General features: G+C 40.9%; 1 protein-coding gene across 1 annotated transcript in view; it reads left to right on the forward strand.

Annotated features, from left to right (window-relative positions):
• Nucleotides 1-23055, forward strand: part of LOC139442300 (nephrocystin-1-like) — a 56765-nt gene that overhangs the window by 26285 nt on the left and 7425 nt on the right. The window contains exons 18-27 of the mRNA XM_071223091.1: nucleotides 2246-2320; nucleotides 2863-2935; nucleotides 4635-4672; nucleotides 6547-6629; nucleotides 7944-8020; nucleotides 17707-17809; nucleotides 19364-19476; nucleotides 20926-20999; nucleotides 21408-21452; nucleotides 22846-22869. Coding sequence (XP_071079192.1) covers nucleotides 2246-2320; nucleotides 2863-2935; nucleotides 4635-4672; nucleotides 6547-6629; nucleotides 7944-8020; nucleotides 17707-17809; nucleotides 19364-19476; nucleotides 20926-20999; nucleotides 21408-21452; nucleotides 22846-22869 — 705 coding nt within the window. The remainder of the gene's footprint in view (nucleotides 1-2245; nucleotides 2321-2862; nucleotides 2936-4634; nucleotides 4673-6546; nucleotides 6630-7943; nucleotides 8021-17706; nucleotides 17810-19363; nucleotides 19477-20925; nucleotides 21000-21407; nucleotides 21453-22845; nucleotides 22870-23055) is intronic.

A 23055-nucleotide genomic window follows, 5' to 3' on the forward strand; every position in this document is an offset into this window, starting at 1 on the left:
CCAGTTTCCACCCTTGCCAAACTAGGCTGGAATTTCTGGGCTCGCGCCACCAGTGGCTATTACAAGTTATGTCGCTCCCATTGACCAATCAGATTCTACCTACAACAAATATAGCAGTACCCAGTCAAGAAGATCTGATCAATAATCAAAATCTCTGTTGTGATAAAACGGGTCTCACTTTGTGAAGTGCATCGCAATCATGTGAGCATCTTGATTAAAAACATGAAAAGATTTCGAAAATATTTGTCGAGTTGGCGGTAAACATGCTTTACAAATCGCCTGAAATCTGTTCGGCAGTTTACAAACCGGATGTCTATTTTGTTACGCAATTTTGTTTGGACTGTGCAAAGACTCGTTAGTCCGTTGACTTCTGGAAAAAAATGTCTTATTCTTTGTGATATCAAAATAAAACAATTTTAACTGATATTTTGAACTATAACATGTACCATATTGTGAACAAAGGATCGCATTAGGTATCATATCGTGGCAGAGTATCATCAATTGTGATAGTGTTTTGCTCAAGCGTAGCTTCAAATACTGAAAAAGTCAGAACGTAACTTAAGGTCTGACGTATGTCAGCTTTCTACTCGAGCAGATTTTCCAACCATTTTGCTTTTGAGCCTAAAATGATGCTCTTACGCTTATAGGTACTCCCCAAATTACAATTTTTTACATTTTTTTCACATATTATTTGAATGTATAAAATATCACAGAGAGGAAATCACATGAAGCATTCTTCAGGGAGCTAATTGCATGTACTCTGATATTTTTCTTCGGAACACGAAACTCCACATTGTCTTTCTGCAATACAGCGAATGTTTTCTTGTCCCTTGATGAATTTTATGAATATGTGGAACTTTGACCACGTGTTTCTATTTTTTATGTTGAGGTGCATTTTTTCGATGTTGGGATTGAAATTCAATTTTGAAGTTTGGTCATATTAATGACCATAAAAATGCAAGCAGAGTCAATTTTTCGTCATATTTTGAGTTTTATCACCCTGTTTTTAAAATAGTGCAGCTTACATGAGCAGCTACATTACTGGCGTCAGTGCATGGGTATCATGTTTCTCGTACTGTAAATCTTGAAATTTACGCGGGCATGAATTAAATGCAAAAAATGCGAGTGGTCTTTGCTTGCATTATTAAACATCGCATTTCTATCAACAAAAAGACAATTTGGATAGCAGAAATACCAACTTAGACATACGCTGAAAACAAACAGCTATGTTTTTTCACATCACTGTGTATTGAGCAGCACTTGTAACAAGTATATAAACAATGTCATTCAAACTCTAATTGCTTCTTGTGAATTGTCACTGCTGGGGCCAAGACAAGAGTTCTACACACTTATGTCATCACTGATCAAACCTGGAAGTCCAGACAGACGCCACCCACGCATCACGGTGTCTTTGTTCTTTGCGACTGCATCAAAGGCCGACACGAGCCAGCGCATGTATTGTTTTAGCGGAAGTACTCTACTCAGCGCTAATAAGCGGTGCTATTTGGTGTGTGATTGGATTAATGTGAGGATTCTCCTGTAAACCTGACAAAGGACATTTTCATAAGACATGAATCCACTGATGCTTGAGAGGAGGAGGGTGTCGCATTCATATTGAGTCACATTTTTGGCTAGGGGACAGCGGTGCATTCTTTTGGAGACGCATTAATTTCACGTTTTACAGTATGTGGAAGCGAAAACCAGCATCATGGCATGGTACTCTTAACATTACTCTGGACTGCCTCCATTGTCTAATGGTAGAGCGTCCGCCAGGAGAGCGGAAGGTCCGGGGTTCGATCCCCCGGCCGCATCATACCAAAAGACGTTGAAAGAAGGTACTTGTTGTTACCCTGTCAGGCGCTCGGGATTAAGGGCCTCGGCATTAAGGGGCTAAAACAAGGACTGGTCAGCTCGGAGTCAGTATACTGTGTCTGAGTGGGGTATTCATGTTAAACTGCGGCATGGTATCTCAGTGAGCTAGCACTATAAATCGGCATTTGTCCGGACTAGTACAAGCAGCCACACAAACACACACACGCACGTGCACGTTGCACGTTGCTATATAAGTGCAATAATCTTGAACGCGATGTTAAACCCCATTTCACCTCACCTCACCTAACATTACTCTGTTTCACATGTTGTTACGCTTTTTTACCCCACTGATTACTCCAAAGCTTCAAATAAGGGTGGCATCTCTGCTAGCGGGGACACAAAATGCTGATGCCCTGAGTTGTGTTGCTTACAGATAATGAGCAACATCCATACTGTGAAAGTGTCCGCGGTGGACAAGGCACAGAAAACCTGGTCCTTCACTACGCGGGTACGTGACACAGATATGATACCAGTCTCTTAGAATTTCTCTTTTTCTCATCGCAGTCATTATTTTCTACTGCCAAAAAGTGGGAGCGGGATATCGGAATGGGTGCTGTCCTTCCCTTCTTCCATCCTTCTGTCCATCCATCAGTCAGTCACCTTTCGTTTCTGAAGCAGAACTAAAAAACCATTATCTTAACCAAACTTGGCACATAGATAGGTCTAGTGGTGAACTGGTGCCTTTTGGTAGTTTTTAATAGTTTTTCTTTTTAAATTTATTTTTCGAGTTTCCATGGCAATGACTTTGACTTAGACTGAAAACAGCGGTAATATTGGCAGGTGGTATGAGTATTTTATGCTTGTTTATATTTATTTTTAATTTGTTTCAACTTTATTCAAGTTAAGTCTGGTCTAGTCTGTATTTATTATTATTGTTTTTCTCTATGTTTTATTTTCTATTGTCTATTGTAAAAATCATCACTATACATAGACATGTATTATGTACACTGAATGAAAATATTTGTAAATGTAATTGTAAATTTTTTTAAGGTATCTGATGCCATGGACCCGTACTATCATGCTGAGACATTTGTCCGCACTAACGACACAGTGGACAATCTCGGTGAGTGGACTCTTGTAGCATTTCATATGTTGAGCAACCATCTCATTAAAGTCAGATCTTTTACTAAAATATGATATCTGTCTGCGTCAAGATCTGATCATTGTCTACAGGAGGTCAGATGAACTTTGTAGTCACCGTTGAGGCTTTTAAATTCTCTCTACTAGTGAGCAAAGCATTCAGACAGGCATATTTGGTTTCTATTTCCTGAAAATGAATATAATCAGGGAGTTCTGAATGCAAAAACTTAAAGGTGTGCTATTATATTATGGTGGATATTTTATCCAACTTGTTTTTTTCTGAGCTCCATAGTGTCTATACCCACAAGGGTGTACTATAAAGGGTATATTTGTAGTCTTTGGTGGTTTTCTTTTCCTAACTTTGAAATTTACAAATTGAGGTTTTAAAAAATTGAAGACAAATCTTTTTTAAAAGCTGACTTCTCATTGGCTCAAGAACCTACACATCCTTCATTTTGATTTGGCGATAAAGTTTGCGCAGGGTTCAAAAGTTGTGACCTCATATGAAGGTGTCCTGAGATCTTGATGCAGAGAGGTGTGACATTGGAGTGAAAGATCTGATTTTAATGAGATTGATTGAGAACTGGTTGATTCCGGGTCAGAATTGGTCCTTGGCCCCCATACTTACTGACTATCAGACGGTCACAATGTGACCTGGCTGACTCTGTGTGATTATACTCTGGCGGCAAAGGTCATTGTTCATGCTGTCAGCCACTGGTTGCTCTTGCTCAGTATATTACACTCAGCCATGATATAGCAAGAAAATTGCAGACTGGTTTAAAAACAACACTTACTCATTCATTAAGGGAAAATTTGTTGCTGAATCAGAAAATGAGAGCTGTGAAGATTTATATGTGTATGCTGATGCTTCAGTTTGTTTCAGTACATTGTGTTAGGAGTGGATCCATTTTACAGTCTCCATGATAACAGATAGAGAGAGAGATTTGTACCTAAAATGGATAGAATTATCATTAAACCGCCCACTTAGTTCAATAGTGACGTCGGGGGCACGGGTGGCCCAGTTGTCTAAGGCGCCGCGATTTGCTGTGCAGAGTTACATCCCTTGGGCACACCAGAAACCTAGGATTGTGGGTTCGAATCCCGGTTCGCCACGATTATGTTTCTAGGTTTGTCAGCACCATACCCGTGCTCGTGGGTTTCACCGAAGTGGTAAACGTCTGAAACCTGCATCACTTCGGGCTTTCCTCCCACATTAAGCTGACATGCCACAATATAACTGGAATACTGTTAAAAGGTCGTTAAACTCAGTCACTCACTCAATATTGACGTCATCTGGTTTGTTCTGTGACGTTCCATATATTTAAAAGTGGGTCAGTGATGTTCGTTGTATGTTGATTGCAGGAAATGTTTCAAAACCGATATTGTTGTTTATTTTTATTTGATAACAAATTCTATCCATTTTAGCCATAATAACGGTAACGCTATTTTTCAGGGCATTATCATTTGCAGAAACCCTAGGTCTTTTCTTTTAATGGAAGACTTGGGCTTCTGCAAATGATAATGCCCTGACAAATAGTTACCCTTATGATATAGAGGATACTCATAATAATTTCTTATATGTAAATACAAAATAACACATACTTGAGATGACAGGATAGTACAGCTTATTGACATATCAAAAGAAATCTGTTATTAATATTCATGAATTTTTACTTTTCCAGGTATACTGTTTGAGCTGTGTGTGTCTTATGTCAGAACGGTGAGTCGTATGTGAAAAATGTTGAACAGAGAATATAGAGTTTCGTTCATGACTTATTCCCATGAGCATAAACACACTGTATCCACAAGTTATCAATGGAGTAGATCCTTACACCATTCATGTCAACTTCACAGTAACATCACAAAAGAAGCCATCACCAGTTTTGTTCTACCGACTATTGATGGGCACTGGTGGCCTGTCAGCTAAGGTGCCACTGTTGGCTGTTAGATGTGTTCAGTAGACATGCCAGAGAGGTATCATCGCAGGTTCAAATCCTGGTAGACCAAGATCATTATTCCCCGACACGAAGTGGAGTGAGTGAGTGAGTATGGTTTTACGCCGCTTTTAGAAATGTTCCAGCAATATCACGGCGGGGGACACCAGAAATATGCTTCACACATTGTACCCATGTCGGGAATCGAACCCAGGTCTTCAGCGTGACGAGCGAACGCTTTAACCACTAGGCTACCTGACCGCCCCCCCAGGAAGTGGAAGGGGGATAGGTGCTGTCAGTCTATCTTTCCTTCCATCATGTTTCGTTTCAGGAGCAGAACCATGAGAGATATCTTAACCAAACTTGGCACATAGATATGTCTAGTGGTGAACTGGTGCCTTTTGATAGTTTGGGATTGAAAAAAAAATTTTTTTTCCGAGTTTCCATAGCAATGACATTGACTTGAACTGAAAATAGTATCAGTAGTGCATGTTTCCATAGCAGATCTTGAAAACTGTACAATATTTCTTGTCTGCACACAACCAGACAAGTCATGTTGGCTTATGGATTGGATATGAGTATTTCAAGCTTGTGTTTCTAGGTTCATCAGCGCCTAACTGTGCTTTGGGGTTTGGATGTTGAGTTAACTCATGACTCCACCTCATATCAGACATGAAACATTCCACCCGGCTGGTGTTTAAATTTAATTAATATCCAGATTGTTTTCCATTAAAATCAGTTATTTTACTCTGATACGACACTACTCTGCTTGAAGATCTGAAAACCCCTCAATAGAAGTTTTTCTCAGGTTTTTCAGCCTAAATTCTTTGTACTAGCGAGCAAAGCATTCAGAGCAGCATGTTTGATGTCTGATTCTTTTGAAACAAGTAAATACAAGCTGTTACGAATGCTATTGTTATCCCCCACAACGAAGTGGAAGGGGGATATAGGAATGGGTGCTGTCTATCCATCCTTCCATCCTTCTGTCCATCTGTCACATTTCGTTTCTGGAAGAGAACTAAAAAAACATGAGAGATATCTTAACCAAACTTGGCACATAGATAGGTCTAGTGATGAACTGGTGCCTTTGGATAGTTTGGGATTTTTGAAAATTTATTTTCGAGTTTCCATGCTAACGACTTTGACTTAGGGGCTAATGCCTTGCACACAACTGGACATGGCATATTGGCGGAGGATATGAGTATTTCGTGCTTGTTTTATATTGGATATGTTATATCCTATCATTTCTCAGCCCCTTGGTATCTACACCAAGGGTGTACAAGTGAGGGAATATCTGTGTTATATGTATGCTTTCCTTTGTTGAGATTGAAGGTACCCAATTGAGATGGTAAAGAAATTATACCTAATTGGTTTAGAATGCTGACGTCCTTAATTTAGATTGTGCAGTTTTCTCAGTGTTCACCTACCCGTGAAGATCCGGGGTAGAATAGGTCTTCAGCAACCAATGCTTGCCGTAAAAGGCGACTAACGAGATCGGATGGTCAGACCTCTGACTCGGTTGATGCTTATCATTGTATCCCAGTTGCTGGATTGTCTGCTCCAGACTCGATTATTTACAGACCACTGTCATATATTGCTGCGTTAAACAACAAACAAAGCAAATAAACAATGTTCACCTGAGAATTTGGTGGTTTTTCAGAGTACTGATGAGAAGGGAGAGTTCAGCTGTGGCTGGGCACATCTTCCTCTCTTGGACAAGACCAGTGCGGTCATCACAAACAAGTAGGTGTCCAGTAGTGTATGGAGGAACTTCCTTAGGCCAGACTGACACGGTCATCACTAACAAGTAGGTGTCTAGTAGTGTATGGAGGAACTTCTTTAGGTCAGACCGACACGGTGATCACAAACATGTAGGTGTCCACTAGTGTATGGAGGAACTTCATTTGGTCAGACCGGCACGGTCATCACAAACAAGTAGTTGTCCACTAGTGTATGGAGGAACTTCCTTAGGTCAGACTGACACGGTCATCACAAACATGTAGGTGTCCAGTAGTGTATTGAGAAACTTCATTTGGTCAGACCAGCACGGTCATCACAAACAAGTAGGTGTCCAGTAGTGTATGGAGTAATTCCTGAGGTCAGATCTGGTAATTGTCTTTCACATTCCCCTGATCCTACAATAATGAAAGTGAAGGATTTTCAAAATGAATCCTGCAGATGCAAATATTCACCTCAAAAACGATGAATACAGTAGGTTAGACTGCAAGAGCAGTGAGACAAACTGAACGAACACTGATCACATGACAACATTTTCAGATAACCTTTTGAAAGAACTAAAACAAAAACTGAAGTGTCTTTTGTTTGATTTTTTCCACCTGCAGACCAGTGTTTGTCACAAATAAAATGTAAACCAAGAATATGAAAGTCTGGCCTGTATATGCAATGGAATTCTATATCATGTTTCTATAAACTCTTTGATGTTCTGGATGGGACAAGGACTTGTTAATTTCTTAATATAACTCTGCAACAGCTCAAAGCGCTTGCACACTCTTCCAAAAGGGCAGTGCAACTACCGCTTGCTTGCCTGGCCCTAATAGAGAATGTGATAGAAGAGGCTCGATGGCGAACTGATGAAACATTTATGACTAATTTGAAGATGTGGAGCAGACTGAGGATGATGGGGTGTTAGCTGCCTTTGCTCATTTCCCCGTTGATCCAGTCAAAAATTATTATTATTCCGCTGTCAAACTCAGTTGCGATTTTTGGTTGAAAACAAAGCTACCTCAGCCAGCGATTGGTATGATTGCAAACGGCTGAAAGTTAGCGCTCCGTTGTAAGGCGAATCGCTGTACATCGCTTGCAAGAGATTGGCACTTTGCTACGCACCCCAGATTACAAACATTGTTGTTGCCAAGTGTCCTAGCTTGTGAGAGTGTAGTGTTTCTACTGGATGTGGGCAGTAGGCTAAACTGTAAGAGACACAAGTCTCTGGATGTATATGGATGGCCTGGAGGTAGCTGGTCTGCCTGCAGAGACAGCCGAGATGTTGACTTGACAAACTCTTCCTTGACTGTGACACTTTGATTTGCCCTGCAGGACGTATGAGCTGCAGATGAACGGAGGCACGCCGTACGAGAAGGGGGTGGAAGTGGACCCCAGTATTAGCAGGAGAAGTAAGTACTTAGGAAGAAACAAACATTTTGGTTATCACAAAACACAAAGCCAAAAAATGTCTTTAAGTTTTGACAGAAGAAATAGTAATTAAGCAAATACTTATGACAAGTCATTTGTAGATTAAATTTTAGACACTGTTCAGGCTCTGATAGATGATAATAATTAACCGTCTTTCTGACCTAAACATGATCTAGTATTGTGTAGGTAAATAGTCCTGTATTCTGGCATCTGCCAGGGACAGATACCTTAGCTTTTAATCCTAGTTATAGAATTCATAAATGGTGCGTTTATGGAGCATACATATGGCATACAGAACATACCTAGAACATACTAACACCAGATAACTGGTCCTGGCTACTGGATTGTCACAGGCTTCCCTTTAATACCAGCAGAGATTGGGATTCTGGAGGACTTGCAAACTGCCTCTTGTCCTTTGGTTTAAATTACAGTTTTGCTGAAAATTGCATTTTTGGTCTTTTTATCAATACATTAGAACAGATATTTATGCTAAATGTTGGCTAAAGGTGATTACAAAACTTGCACTATAGTTTCAACCTGCTTGACATGAATATAGAAATTGCGGAACAATACTGAATTGCACAATGAACATTCTAGCTTTCATGAACAATAATAATTTGATGAAATCAGCTTTTGGGTGTGGAACAGCTGACAGTAGGGCAGTGATTGCACTGGTGAGGGGAACCTGACCTGCCAGGTCCTCGTGCTAGGTCAGTTTAGTACTATAGGATTAATAGTTCCTTAATCCAATTCCCAGTCTCCATGATAGGCTGATAGGGAAGTGTGTTGTTATTAGATGGAAGCTGATTGGACGAAGCAAAGTAATGACGCATGTATCAGCTGCTCAGATCAATCTGGCCCCTCTTCCAGAAAGCAATCTTAGCGCTAAGGCAATCGATATCGTATCTTACGACATCTCTAGTTGTGTGTGGAACAAGTCCCTGATAACAGGAATCAGAGTGTGAAATGTGATAACATTGTGTTAGCAGTGAAACAAGCGATGTGTAATTGTGTTTTGCACTCCTTTCTTAACTCTTAAGACTTGCACCATCTCTTTCATATATTTTGTGTTACAACTAATGGCACCCAAGCATGCCATATTCCTTGTTTATTTATTATGTATTTCAGTTGAGTGCCTCTCAAAAAATATTCGTGTTTCTAACTCTATTCTATCTATAGGTATCCAGTAAATGTATTTTCAACACTTATCAAAGCATGTCTTTACAAAGAGGCCCAGTTATCTAAGGCGCTAGGCGCTGCAATTTATTGTGCAGAGTTGAATCCCTTAGTCATCCAGGATCTGCTGATTATGACCTGTGGTCTGTCAGCTCCATATCTCTGGTGGTTAGTTTCACCAAAGTGGTAACTGCAGCATCTCTCTGGGTTTCCTCCAAGAGTAGGCAGACTCGCTTTGATGCATTAACATATTGTTCAATATAGTTTAAAACACAACTCACTCACTAAATCTAAGGTAGCCATCGACTTCTTATTCCAAGCACTGCTCAATTTCAAAACAAGGCTTATATTATTGTGCTATTTATATAGTGTCTTCTTTTTATCTATACTACTCAAAAGAAGTTAAAGACCACCCAATTGTTTCATATCACGATATTTAATCTGGCAAGAGAAGTAAAGGACATGACATGACATGATATGAAAGAATTAGGTGGTCCTTAACTTTTTTGAGTAGTATATACGTATATATATACTACAGTTAGCACACTGGTGTTGTTTGCAGGAAAGGACTCCTGTGTTTTGAGGACATGTGATGGCTTAGGTCTTCCAGCCTTTGGGTATTGGTTGATGGCTTCCTTTATCAAATGATTTCAATGACATGATTACGGACGTATGGATGGTTATGTCTGTTTTACGATACTGTACTTCTAACAAGCTTTGTTTTTGTGTGCCTCAGTCATGACCTTGACCTTGACCTTGACCTACATTTGCATATTTCAGCAGGTGAGCGTGAGTAGTTAGTGGTGCCTGGTGACCTTTGCACGTGATGTCTTACTGTCTTGTAACACTGTCGTCTCTTCCTAACACTTTGTTTCACAGTTTAATTAGAGTTCCATGTACATTTGATCATGGATGTTGAACTATTTTGCTAGAGTATTCAATTGTTTGATGATCTTTGAATATATATACTACTAAAACAAATTAAGGACCAGTTTTATATTAGTATAGTTAATCTGCCATGTCCTTAACTTGTTTTGAGTGGTATATCTCGCAGTAACATTGCTGACGGTCAGTTCTTTCAGTTTACAGTTGCCTAACAGTTCATCAATACTTGAAATAAATGTTACCTGCGCTGCTATGCTAATAGAAAAATACACAATTTGATGAATATTTGTCTCAGGTCTTTATGTACAGAAAGTGACACAAATACTGTGATTTTCTGAAGTTTCATGCAAATTCAGAGGTTGCATGTCACCTTAAAAGATTATTGGTTCCAGTCTGTGCCAGACACTTTTGCGTTTACTCATCCGAACTTGGCTCTTGGCATTATTGTCAGTAGATTTTAGTGTTATTATAAGGACTATTATCAGCTGACCTCACTTGACCTAACAGAATTTTGCTAGACTCGAGCTTTGGACTAGTGGCTTTGGTCACAGATGAGTGCTTGTTTATGTTTAATAACCTTCCACAATAACGTGACACTTATTGGGATAACTGCATGCAAACAACGTCAAGGACAACTTATTGACAAGACATCATGCGTGACCTTATTTTGGATTGTTTAAAAGAACTTTGAATAAAACATACTGTGTATGTAGAATTCACTGTAGAACTAGATTATCTGAACATTTAGTTTGTCAAATTAAATTTGGAACCAAATGCATTATTGTTATTTGAAAGCTCTGATTGAGCAATCAGAATAGTTTCCAAATTCCTGAAGGTATGTGCAACCTAGATACTTCAGTATATCATATACAGAGCAGAGCTCCAGATAACATTTTGAGCAATTGAGTTTTTACTCTAGATTTTTATTTGGGTTATTATATTGTTTCATTGGGTAACCAATATTTTATCACTCATCTATTCTTCACTCTATTGTTTTTTTATCTAAAATTAGTGAACATCTAAAGAAAATGAAATAATGTTTTAGATGTACTGTATGTAATTGTGTTTCGGAAATTAGCTAGTTGTACGCATGCTGGAAAAGCTTCATTGGGTCTTTACGCGTGCTCTTTTTATGCATTTGAGTTTTTCATTTAATGCATGCGTTTCTGTACACAAGTTAAATGAAAGTAATTGGGTTTTCAGTATTTTTGGGGGGGTATTTTACGCAAATATGCTGCTTATCTGTAGCTCTGGAGAGGGCAGGTCATGCTTAGGATGCTGAACATGTGTGTGAGTGTGAATAACGTGAGATATCTTCACTTGGACTGTGGCTTCATAGTCATGAGAGTATGTTATTGCACAACTTGTCATCGTCCCGAGGCAAGGGAGATAACTGACTGTAGAAGCCCAGTTTCCACCATTGCTGAACTAGGCTGGAATTCTGGAGTTACATTTTGGCTGGACTAACGAGTTTAAGCAGAGTCCAATCAAAATCTGGTAACGAAATCGACATCAGGTTCGTAAACAACATGGATTTCAACGTGCAGATTTCGGTTGACTGCAGGATTTACAAAAGATGTGTACTGTCAACTGGACGTCCAGAGTTATTTTGCAAATCGTTTTATGTTTAGCACTTCGCGAGGTAAGACCCGTTTTATTTTAATATATATCTTGATCATCGTTCAGATCATCTTGAATGGGCGCCACCATTTTTGTTTGAAGCAAATGCAAGTTATATGAGAGGTAGGATCTGATTGGTCAATAGGAGGGGCATTGAAGGGACATAACTCATAATAGCCACTGGTGGCACTACGATTGAGCCCAGAAATTCCAGCCTAGTTTGGCAAGGGTGGAAACTGGACTTTTACAGTCTGTTTACTCTCTTGCCTCGGGAAGATGACAACATGTCTATAAGATTGTGCCACAGGTAGATATATTTTACAGTAATGTTCATTTCACAGTATAGCACAGTGATGGCTGTAATTAAAATGTAGATGGATGTCAGTGTGATTGCATTTATGAAGAACTTGTGAAGATCTGGGTAGAGAATAGGTCTTCAGCAACCCATGTTTTGCTGTAAGAGGCGACTAATGGGATCGGGCCTTCAGGCTCACTGACTTGGTTGATGCATGTCATCGTATCCTATCCATGCTCATGATGTCAATCACTGGATTGTCTGGTCCAGACTCAGTTATTTACAGACCGCCGCCATATTGCTGGAATAGTGCTGAGTGCGGCGTTAAACAAGAAGAAGCAAGCAAACAAGCATTTTAAGAAAATGCTACAAAGCAGTCTGATAATTAAGGCTTTTATTGATTTCTCTTAAAATTACTGAATACACAGTTGCACGTTTAATTAAAGATGATATTTACAAAGAAATAAGCAGAAGTGAAGCAGGTAGAACAAGATGTGTACTAGCCTGCCCGTGTATCGTCTGCATGTCATAACCCAGCAGCCCTCACAGTTGAGATTCTTGATATTGTGATGTGTAATGAGATGTGTAAGTACAGTAAACTATGTTTATAACGAACACGCTTATAATGAACCGACGGATATAACAAACTTAAGCTTAGGTCCTGGCCATTTGCTGTATATGTCCTGTATATATGTTATAACGAACAATGGTTATAACGAACTAATGTTAGTGGTCCTTTCGAGTTCGTTGTAACCACAGTTTACTTCATGTGTACCTGTATGTCGCTATGTTGTTTATTGAAACAAATGTTGGAAATGAATTTTGCAGATGTAATCGTGACTAGTCCCCTCCTCCCCCCTCCTCCCCCCTCCTCCCCCCTCCTCCCTAAGACTTGGTGTCTATCCAATGTCTCTCCAGTGCCCCTCGAACAACGTGTTCCAAAAGGAGCTATTGGTTGACTACCCTGACAGGATATATTGCCGGAAAGACAAAATGTGGATTGAATGGCTACAATGACCTTGATGTGATTGAATCAGCCTCATTGTACCTCAGTGATGTAGATTGATGCTTACACTATCAACCACTGGGTTGCCCGCTTCAGGCTTCTGTAGGTCATTGTGATATGGCTCAGTTGTATTGAAGTGGACTTGCTGGGTTTGGAATAATTTGACAGGGACGAAGACACAGAGATAATAATAATAATAATAATAATAATAATAATAATAATATATAAATTTAAATAATCCCAGCATTTCTTCCAACACAGAGGCTGATAAAGTGCTAATACTATTGAGAAGAAAAATGGCTAGTTGGCCTCCAGTCCTTACTGTTGGCAATTGTGTCAGATTTGTTAGAGTTCAATGGTGAATTGTTTCCATTCTTAGATAAGCTTGTATTTGTAATGATTTAAAGCTTGTGAAAGCATTAAAGCAAATTTGAAACTATTTGCTGTGAATCAGCATGTTGACAGATTGAGTGTTCGATGTACATGTTTGTAACATTGTGAGTGTCTGAATAACACAGCGCTGGTTTGCTTTGTAGTGCCATAACTAGATCATGCTGACGGCTGTATGAAATGAAAGAAACGGGGTACAATATATTTTTCAGGATTTCAACATTTGCAGCCATTCATGTGAAAACATTCCACAGTGTAATCTCCTACCACATATTAGGAGTGTAGGCTTGATGGAGCTTAACATACTGTGTTTCAGTGAAGAGTTATGTCAAAAGACAATGCCGGACATCGTGGGTTTTATCCTGTGATAGATCCGGGGTAGAATAGGTCTTCGGCAACCTATTCTTGCTGTAAAAGGCGACTATGCTTGTTGTAAGAGGCGACTAACAGGATTGGGTTGTCAGGCTCGCCACTTGGTTGAATCATGTCATCGATTCCAATTGCGTGGATCGATGCTCATGATATCAATCACTGGATAGTCTGGTCCAGACTCAATTAATTACAGACGGACGTCATATAGCTGGAAAATTGCTGAGTGCGGCGTTAAACAAAAAAACAAACAAAAACAAATATAAACAAAGACAGGCACCATTTTGGCAAGTCTGACTGGTCATCCATTCCCCTGCTGTTTATATTCCCTTCTGTTATTGAGGAACACCTTCATCTGTGTCTTCTAAGCTGCTGAAATTTACTCTGTAGAGTTGTGCTCATGTGGGGTGACAGAAACCCATGATTGGGGGTTTCCAGTCCAAGACTTGCCCTTATTATCATGATTGTATTCCTTGGTTTGTCAGCACCATACCATGGCTGTAGGTTTCACCATCACATGGGCCCTGAAACTGAAATAATGTTCGAGTAGAGTTGGACCAAACTCAATCAGATTTTAGGAACAACCTGCCCTCTCATGGGGCTTGAGGACCTGCACTATCCCGAAATCTCATGCCTTCCGCTTCTTCAGTCTCATTGCTTATGCAGGGGTAGATTTAACAACAAATTTGTGTGTAGCCAGCAGGGCTTGCTCCTTTCAAAAGTTAAGGCCCTTCTCCAAACTAACTGGCCCAATACTAAATGTTGGAGGCCCTGACTGAGTTAGCCAGGGATCTTAAATTTTTTTTAGAACTCTTTACCCCTACAGGTTACACACAACCAAATGTTTTGCCATAGACTTCTATAGTAACGTTATGATTTTTTTAAAAATAACTAAGCATTCAACAGCTATTACCTGTACGTGTGTGCACAGTTTGGCCTTAGAGCAGCAATAAAAAAATATAAATGACTAGCTTAGCCAGCTCCTTTTCCGAGTACCGGAAGCTAAACACACCACCCCTAGTTTCGCACCAAATGTCACCTACTTGAAAATAGCTGTGGTCACATTCAGCATAAGTCATCATGTTGAAAAAGACAGTACTAAATATAGAAAAACATGGTCAGTTTTAATAACGGGATGGATGTACATTTGAAAGACATAAAAATCTTACAGAATATCCTCCAATCACAGCCTGCAGATATCTCTCGATCTGCACTGAAGGCTCCCTACGAAAACCGCACTCTCCAAACTGGTACTGATTTGGTGTTGTAGAACCTAAAACATTTTTTCCTGCACTCTGAGATTAAATCTTGACTTCCATTTGCCTCATGTCATGGGGAGTTTATGAGTAATTAAGATGTGGTGGTACAGAACATTACAAAATGGCGGCCAGTTGTGTCATTCTACCGACATAATCTTTGAGTTAACCATTCACAAGATCTCATCCCTTAGAAATATTTTCTCATCGAAATTACATGATTCACGAGCAGTGAATTCAGTAATCTAAACGTACACAGAGAAGGGTGAAATTTTGATTAGCAAGGCGGGCTATCTACTTTGTTTCAGCAAGCCTTTCTAATTTTAACTGGCCACAGGTCAATGGGCCAGGAGTTAAATCGACCTCTGTTATGTAGATAAGATATATAATGGATATTCTGTGATCATTCTGGGAAGTGGGAACGGATGTTTACCTGTTCACAGTCTGTGCCAACATTTTTTAAAAGTTGACAAGTCTGAGCTTGTCTTTTTGCATTATTTGTCAAAATGATGTTTATTATTGTTACCTGAGTTTACCATGTTTACTAGACCAAAAGCTTTGGACTGTTGGATAAAGGCCAGACTGTTTTCAGATCAATGGTGGTAGTGTCTTGGTGGATGGTGGCTTCTTTTAACAATAACCTTGAATAATGTAACTGTTGTTGGTGAATATTGTTTAATAGTGACCAATGCTGTAGACGTCTAGCTTACCAGATCCCAGACAGTGCTGCTATATTAATGCATGATGCATGCTATGTGACTGTTTGTGTAACAAATAATAATATGTCACAGTTATAGAAATGTTTTTTCATGAAATTAACATTTGTTCAATCATGCGAGATAATGGCTAAATGTCCTGTTGGGTGATCGTGAAAGGGTGAAGTTTATGTAAGGAACTTGGCGTTTTGTATATCATGTGCCATGTGAGTGAGCGAGTGAGTATGGTTTGACACCGCTTTTAGCAATATTCCAGCAATATCACAGCGGGGGACACCAGAAATGGGCTTCACACATTGTACCCATTTCAGGAATCAAACCCGGGTCTTTGGCTTGACGGGTGAACGCTTTAACCACTAGGCTACCCGACCGCCCCCATGTGCCATATGATGAGGTCTACTGAATATGTTTGTATGTTACATCATGTCTAATATCAATCACTCTAAACACAACCCATCATCACCTCCACAATCTGCACTCATCACCCAAAATACTACCCTCATCACCCAAACACCCTGCCCTCATCACTCCCACACCCTACCCTCATCACCCCCACACTGTACCCTCATCACCCCTACACCCTACCCTCATCACCCCCACACCCTACCCACATCACCCCCACACCCTGCCCACATCACCCCCACATTGTACCCTCATCACCCCCACACCCTGCCCTCATCACCCCACACTGTACCCTCATTACCCCCACACCCTGCCCTCATCACCCCCACACTGTACCCTCATCACCCCCACACCCTGCCCTCATCACCCCCACACTGTACCCTCATCACCCCCACAACCTGCCCACATCACCCCAACACCCTACCCTCACCACCCCACACTGTACCCTCATCACCCCTACACCCTACCCTCAACACCCCCACACCCTACCCACATCACCCCCACACCCTGCCCACATCACCCCCACACTGTACCCTCATCACCCCCACAACCTGCCCTCATCACCCCCACACTGTACCCTCATCACCCCCACACCCTGCCCTCATCACCCCCACACTGTACCCTCATCACCCCCACACCCTGCCCACATCACCCCCACACTGTACCCTCATCACCCCCACAACCTGCCCTCATCACCCCCACACTGTACCCTTATCACCCCCACACCCTGCCCTCATCACCCCCACACTGTACCCTCATCACCCCCACAACCTGCCCACATCACCCCAACACCCTGCCCTCATCACCCCCACACCTACACTCATCACCCCCACACCCTACCCTCATCACCCCACACTGTACCCTCATCACCCCTACACCCTACCCTCATCACCCCCACACCCTACCCACATCACCCCCACACCCTGCCCACATCACCCCCACACTGTACCCTCATCACCCCCACAACCTGCCCTCATCACCCCCACAATGTACCCTCATCACCCCCACACCCTGCCCTCATCACCCCCACACTGTACCCTCATCACCCCCACAACCTGCCCTCATCACCCCCACACTGTACCCTCATCACCCCCACACCCTGCCCTCATCACCCCCACACTGTACCCTCATCACCCCCACAACCTGCCCTCATCACCCCCACACTGTACCCTCATCACCCCCACACCCTGCCCTCATCACCCCCACAACCTACCCTAATCACCCCCACAACCTGCCCACATCACCCCAACACCCTGCCCTCATCACCCCCACACCTACACTCATCACCCCCACAGCCTACCCTCATCGCCCCCACACCCTGTCCTCATCACCCCCACACCCTACCCTCATCACCCCCACACCCACCCCACACCCTACCCTCATCACACCCACCCCACACCCTACCCTCATCACCCCCACACCCTACCTACATCACCCCCACACCCACCCCACACCCTACCCTCATCACAACCACACCCACCCCACACCCTACCCTCATCACCCCCACACCCACCCCACACCCTACCTACATGTGTCCTGTGTCCCTGTGTTGCAGCTGGCAGCAGTGCCCTGGTGTCCCTCATCGGAGGAAACAAGCAGCCCCGCCTCCAAGTCCGGGTCGCAGTTCCAAAGAATGACCAGAAACAGAATCTCGAGTATGTGCCTTAGTTTCACATTGTTTCGTAAAATAAGTTACCATGATTAGTATTAGTTAGTCAAACAATTAACAATGAGCAAGTTACAATATCTTAGAAAATAACTGAGGGTGCCACAGAGAGTCCAACTCTCTGGGCTGTGGGAGAGAGGTCTGCTTGGTAAGAGAGTCAAACCCCTTCTCTGGACCAAGGCGTATATATAGCCATGGTCACCTGACATTTAGTAAGTAATAAATATAAATATAAACAGTAATTCATCAGCAGGATGGCAGACAGTCAATGTACACAAAGATGGGGATTAACAATTAGGATAAGAAATCTTATAAATAACAGCAATTAAGTGTTTCAAGGCATATAGATGTCATGGCTCCAGGGTAATATTTATATTTATTACTTACTAAATGTCAGGTGACCATGGCTATATATAAGCCTTAGTCCAGAGAAGGGGTTTGACTCTCTTACCAAGCAGACTGTGACTAGCATTATCACGTGACTGTCTAGTGTTATCATGTGACTGTGTCTAGCATTATCATTTGACTGTCTAGCATTATCATGTGACTGACTAGCATAATCATGTGACTGTGTCTAGCATTAACATGTGACTGTGTCTAGCATTAACATTTGACTGTGTCTAGCATTATCATATGAAAGTCTAGTATTGTCATGTGACTGTCTAGCATTGTCATGTGACTGTGTCTAGCATTATCATTTGACTGTCTAGTGTTATGTGACTATCTAGCATTATCATGTGACTGTGTCTAGCATTATCATGTGACTGTGTCTAGTATTAACAAGTGACTGTGTCTAGCATTAACATTTGACTGTCTAGCATTATCATGGGAAAGTCTAGTATTGTCATGTGACTGTCTAGCATTATCATGTGACTGTCTAGTCTTATCATGTAAATGTGTTTAGCATTATCATGTGACTGTGTCTAGCATTAACATTTGACTATGTCTAGCATTATCATGTGAAAGTCTAGTATTATCATGTGACTGTGTCTGGCATTATTATGTGACTGTCAAGCATTATCATGTGACTGTGTCTAGCATTAACATTTGACTGTGTCTAGCATTATAACATGACTGTGTCTAGTAGTATCATGTGACTGTGTTTAGTACCATCATGTGACAGCACTAGTACTATCATGTGACTGTGTCTAGCACAATCATGTAACTGTCTAGTATTATCATGTGACTGTGTCTAGCATTATCATGTGACTGTGTCTAGTACTATCATTTGACAGTATCTCGTACTATCATGTGACTGTGTCTAGCACTATCATGTGACTGTGTCTAGTATTTCATGAGACTGTCTTGCAAGAACTATCATGTGACTGTGTCTAGTACTCTCATGTGACTGTATCTGGCATTATCATGTGACTGTCTAGTATTATCATGTGACTGTATTTAGCATTATCATGTGACAGTATCTAGTTTTACCATGTGACTGTCTAGTACTATCATCTGACTGTCTAGTAATGTTTTTTGAGGGTCTAGTATTATCACATGTCTGTGTGCAGTTTTATAATGTCCCTGTGTCTGCTCGCTCCAGACAGCTGCCAGACACTCTGGTGGGGAACATGGTACTGGTGCCGTTCCACTGCTTCTTCCGGCAGCTTGTGGCCGACGCCCTCCTCCGAGACAGACTGGACTTAGAGTCTACAGGTAGGGATGCATGGCGTGGCAGAGATTACCTCAAGATACAAAGTTAATAGTTTTGGCACTTACAGTCAAACAGGCATCTTCCCAAGGCAAGGGAGTTAAGTGACTGTTAAAATCCAGCTAGAATTTCTGGGCTCACCACAAGTGGCTATTACAAGTTATGTCCCTTCTATGTCCCTCCTATTGACCAATCAGTCCACTTCTCATGTCACTTGTTGCATTTGCTTCTAACAAAATGGCGGCGCCCAGTCAAGACGATCTGATCGATAATGGAAATCTATATTGTGATAAAATATTTGTCTTACTTTGCAAAGTGGGTCAAATCACTTAAGCACCTTGATTAGAAACATGAAAACATTTGGAAAATATCTGTTGACGCCGAGTTGGTGGTACTCATGTTTTGCAAATCCAGCAGTCGACTGAAATCTCCACGGCAGTTTACGAACCGGATGTCAATTTCGTTATGCAATTTATATTGGACTATGCATATACCCGTTAGTCCAGCCAAAATATAACTCAATAATTCCAGCCTAGTCTGGCAAGGGTGGTAACTTGGCTTTTAAAGTCAGCTAACTTCCTTGCCTGGGGAAGAAGTGAAAAAGGAAAATTAGAATGACTGTATGTCTGTATACAATACAAATCAATAGCATTTGTCTGATATTTATGCTAAACTTCCCATTTGAAATTTGTTTCTTTGCAATTACCCTTTCGAGTGTTAATATCTTGTTTTCTTGTCTGTGCTGAATATGTATGGCTTACTTTTGGTTGCATATGAAACTCAGGCCTGACAGAGAGTTCCATTATTTATTTCCTTCAGTATAGGTTACATTGGATGAGAAACAGGGAAACAATATTGATTATACAGGAGACGGTGGCGTTGTAGTAACTGGTGTTATGTCAGAAAGGTTTATTATCCCCCACCATGAAGTGGAAGGGGGATATAAGAACGGGTGCGGTCTGTCCATCTGTTCATCACATTTCATTTCCGGAGCAGAACTATAAAAACTTGAGAGATATATCTTAACCAAACATGGCACAGAGATAGGTCTAGTGGTGAACTGGTGTCTTTTGATAGTTTGAGATTTTTCAAAAATTTATTTTTCAAGTTTCCATTGCAACAAGTTAGACTTAGACTGAAAATGGCGGTAGTGACCCTTTCCTCAGGAGATCTTGAAAAACGTACAATATTTCTTCACCAAACTTGGCATATAGATAGGTCTAGTGGTGAACTGGTGCCTTTTGATAGTTTGGGATTTTTCAAGTTTCCATTGCAACGAGTTTGACATAGACTGAAAATGGCGGTAGTGCTCCTTTCCGGAGGAGATCTTTGAAAACCATATTATTTCTTGCCTTGCCCACAACCCGGCATGTCATATTGGCGGGGGATATGATTATTTCATGCTTGTTAGTTTGGATGTGCAAAATATATATTTTATGTGTTCTGTGTTGTAGAGTTGATCCACAGCCCCACCCTCGCTACGTACCCCCGAGTCGCTGACCAACATGACCTTATGGCAGTGTTACGGGTAAGATATCACACGTGATCAGCTGTTCACTAGACACTTGTGGGGTCCTGACCAAGTTCTTCTTTATTTCTGCCCAGATTCCCTGGTGTTTTATGGAATAAGTCTTCAGCAAGCCATGCTCCCCATAAAAGGCAATTATGCTTGTCTTAAGAGGCGACCAACGGGATCGGGTGGTCAAACTCGCTGACTTGGTTGATGCATGTCCTCATATCCTAATTGCAGATGGATGAACATTATGTCAATCACGTGCTTGTCTTATAGGTCGAATATTGCTAAGAGCAGTGTTAAACAACAAACAAACAAACAGACTATGTGATTATAGGATTTGGTGCTCGTGAAAAGGAAACAGGCCTAGGTTCAAAATGACACGATGACATTTCTTGTCAAAAGGTGAACATTTGTTTGTAGGAGACCTGGGTGGTGAGACTGAAGACAGTGAAGAGAGTGGAGCGAGTAAGTAGAAACACGTCTACATACAAAGACACACCAACAGGGGCTGGTAGTCGGTGCCACACACTTTTGAGCCCAATAGCCCAAATTTTGCTCTCTGCATCAGTAGAATTTCCTGTAGACAATTACTAGTGGAGCTTACTTTGCGCCACAGAACGGTATAGTCTTAGGTTGAGACAGAACCCATGGAATTCGGGGTATGAATATAGTCCCCAGCAACCATGCTGGTCGTAAGAGACAGTTAAGTGGATCTGATGGTTAGGCTGGATGACTTGGTTAAGGCCAGGTTTTTTTTATTTTTAGGATTACAGATTTTTCAGCCCAAAATCCAGGGTTGGAGGAGGGAGAAAAAAAGCCATAAAAAAGCTAGATGCATTTTTTTTAATGCAGAATGCCTCTGGCATACTTTATGAACATATTCTGTGCTCAAAAGACTATTTGTGACGATAAAGCCCCTTGTAACAATAAAAATTCAACCACTTACAACACGGACAATTGTCAAGGGAGGCTATTCATCTTTGGCTTTGAGATCAACAAAGATCAATTATGTATCTCTTTACTAGTTTACAATGGTAAATTGATATGTTTTTTTACTAAAAAGTGATAATAACAAATAAAATAACTGACAACGCGGCTTGGGGCGGGAATTTTTTTTATGAAAATCTGATTTTTTCTAAAAAATTAGAGTCGGCAGGTCCGTAATCCAAAAAATATAAAATGCCTGGCCTAACATGTCCCAGTTGTGGCTCAGTGTTCATGATGTCAGTCAAGCGGTGATCTAAATACGATTATTTACAGACCGCTATCATATAGCTGGAATATTGCTGGGTGCAGCGTTAAACAACAAACAAACAGATTAAGATACAGTAAACTACGGTTATAACAAACTCAAAGGGGCCACTCATTTTAGTTTGTTATAATCATACTTCGTTATAAGCATATATATATATACAGCAAAGGGACAAGACCAAAAAACAGATTGTTATATCCGTCAGTTCGTTAAATATAACAAACTGTTTTTTGGTCCTGAAGAGATAATTTCTGAGGAAGGACATGCAGGTGAAAGGACAACTCTAAAAGCGGCCATTTTGTGCACAACATTGATACATCTCTGATTGTGATTGTATTTTTCAACTCATCCGTCATGTTTTAGAACACAACAACTGATGTTTCATTTTATTTGTCGATAGTCATTTTCGGTTAGCTGTCACTAATTTTGAATATTCTGTATATTCAATTTTCAAGCCTGTGCACTTCCATTGAATATGAGTTAAATTCTTATTGAGTTATTTATATCATCTTCATCTTCGTCTCCATAAATGCATTGCTTTGTAAAATGTTTCAGTTTTAAAATCTAAGTTTTAATTCAGTTTATTTTAATAAATTTAAATTTCAGTTTAGTTGGTCTAACAACCACCTGGTAACTATTTGAATTATTTCACTGTGTACACATATATCTTACTCCTATGATGGCCACTAACTTACAACCATCTTGTTAAACCTGTGCCATCAGCCAATGTGCTTTAGTCTTATAGGGAATGCAGGAGGGGGCAGAATTATGTCCCCTAATAGTGGTAAAACCTGTCGATATTTGCCTATAGGAGAG

Source organism: Haliotis cracherodii, unplaced genomic scaffold (genome assembly GCF_022045235.1).
Source record: "Haliotis cracherodii isolate W230 unplaced genomic scaffold, xgHalCrac1.p SCAF_5, whole genome shotgun sequence".
Classification (NCBI taxonomy): Eukaryota; Metazoa; Mollusca; class Gastropoda; order Lepetellida; family Haliotidae; genus Haliotis; species Haliotis cracherodii.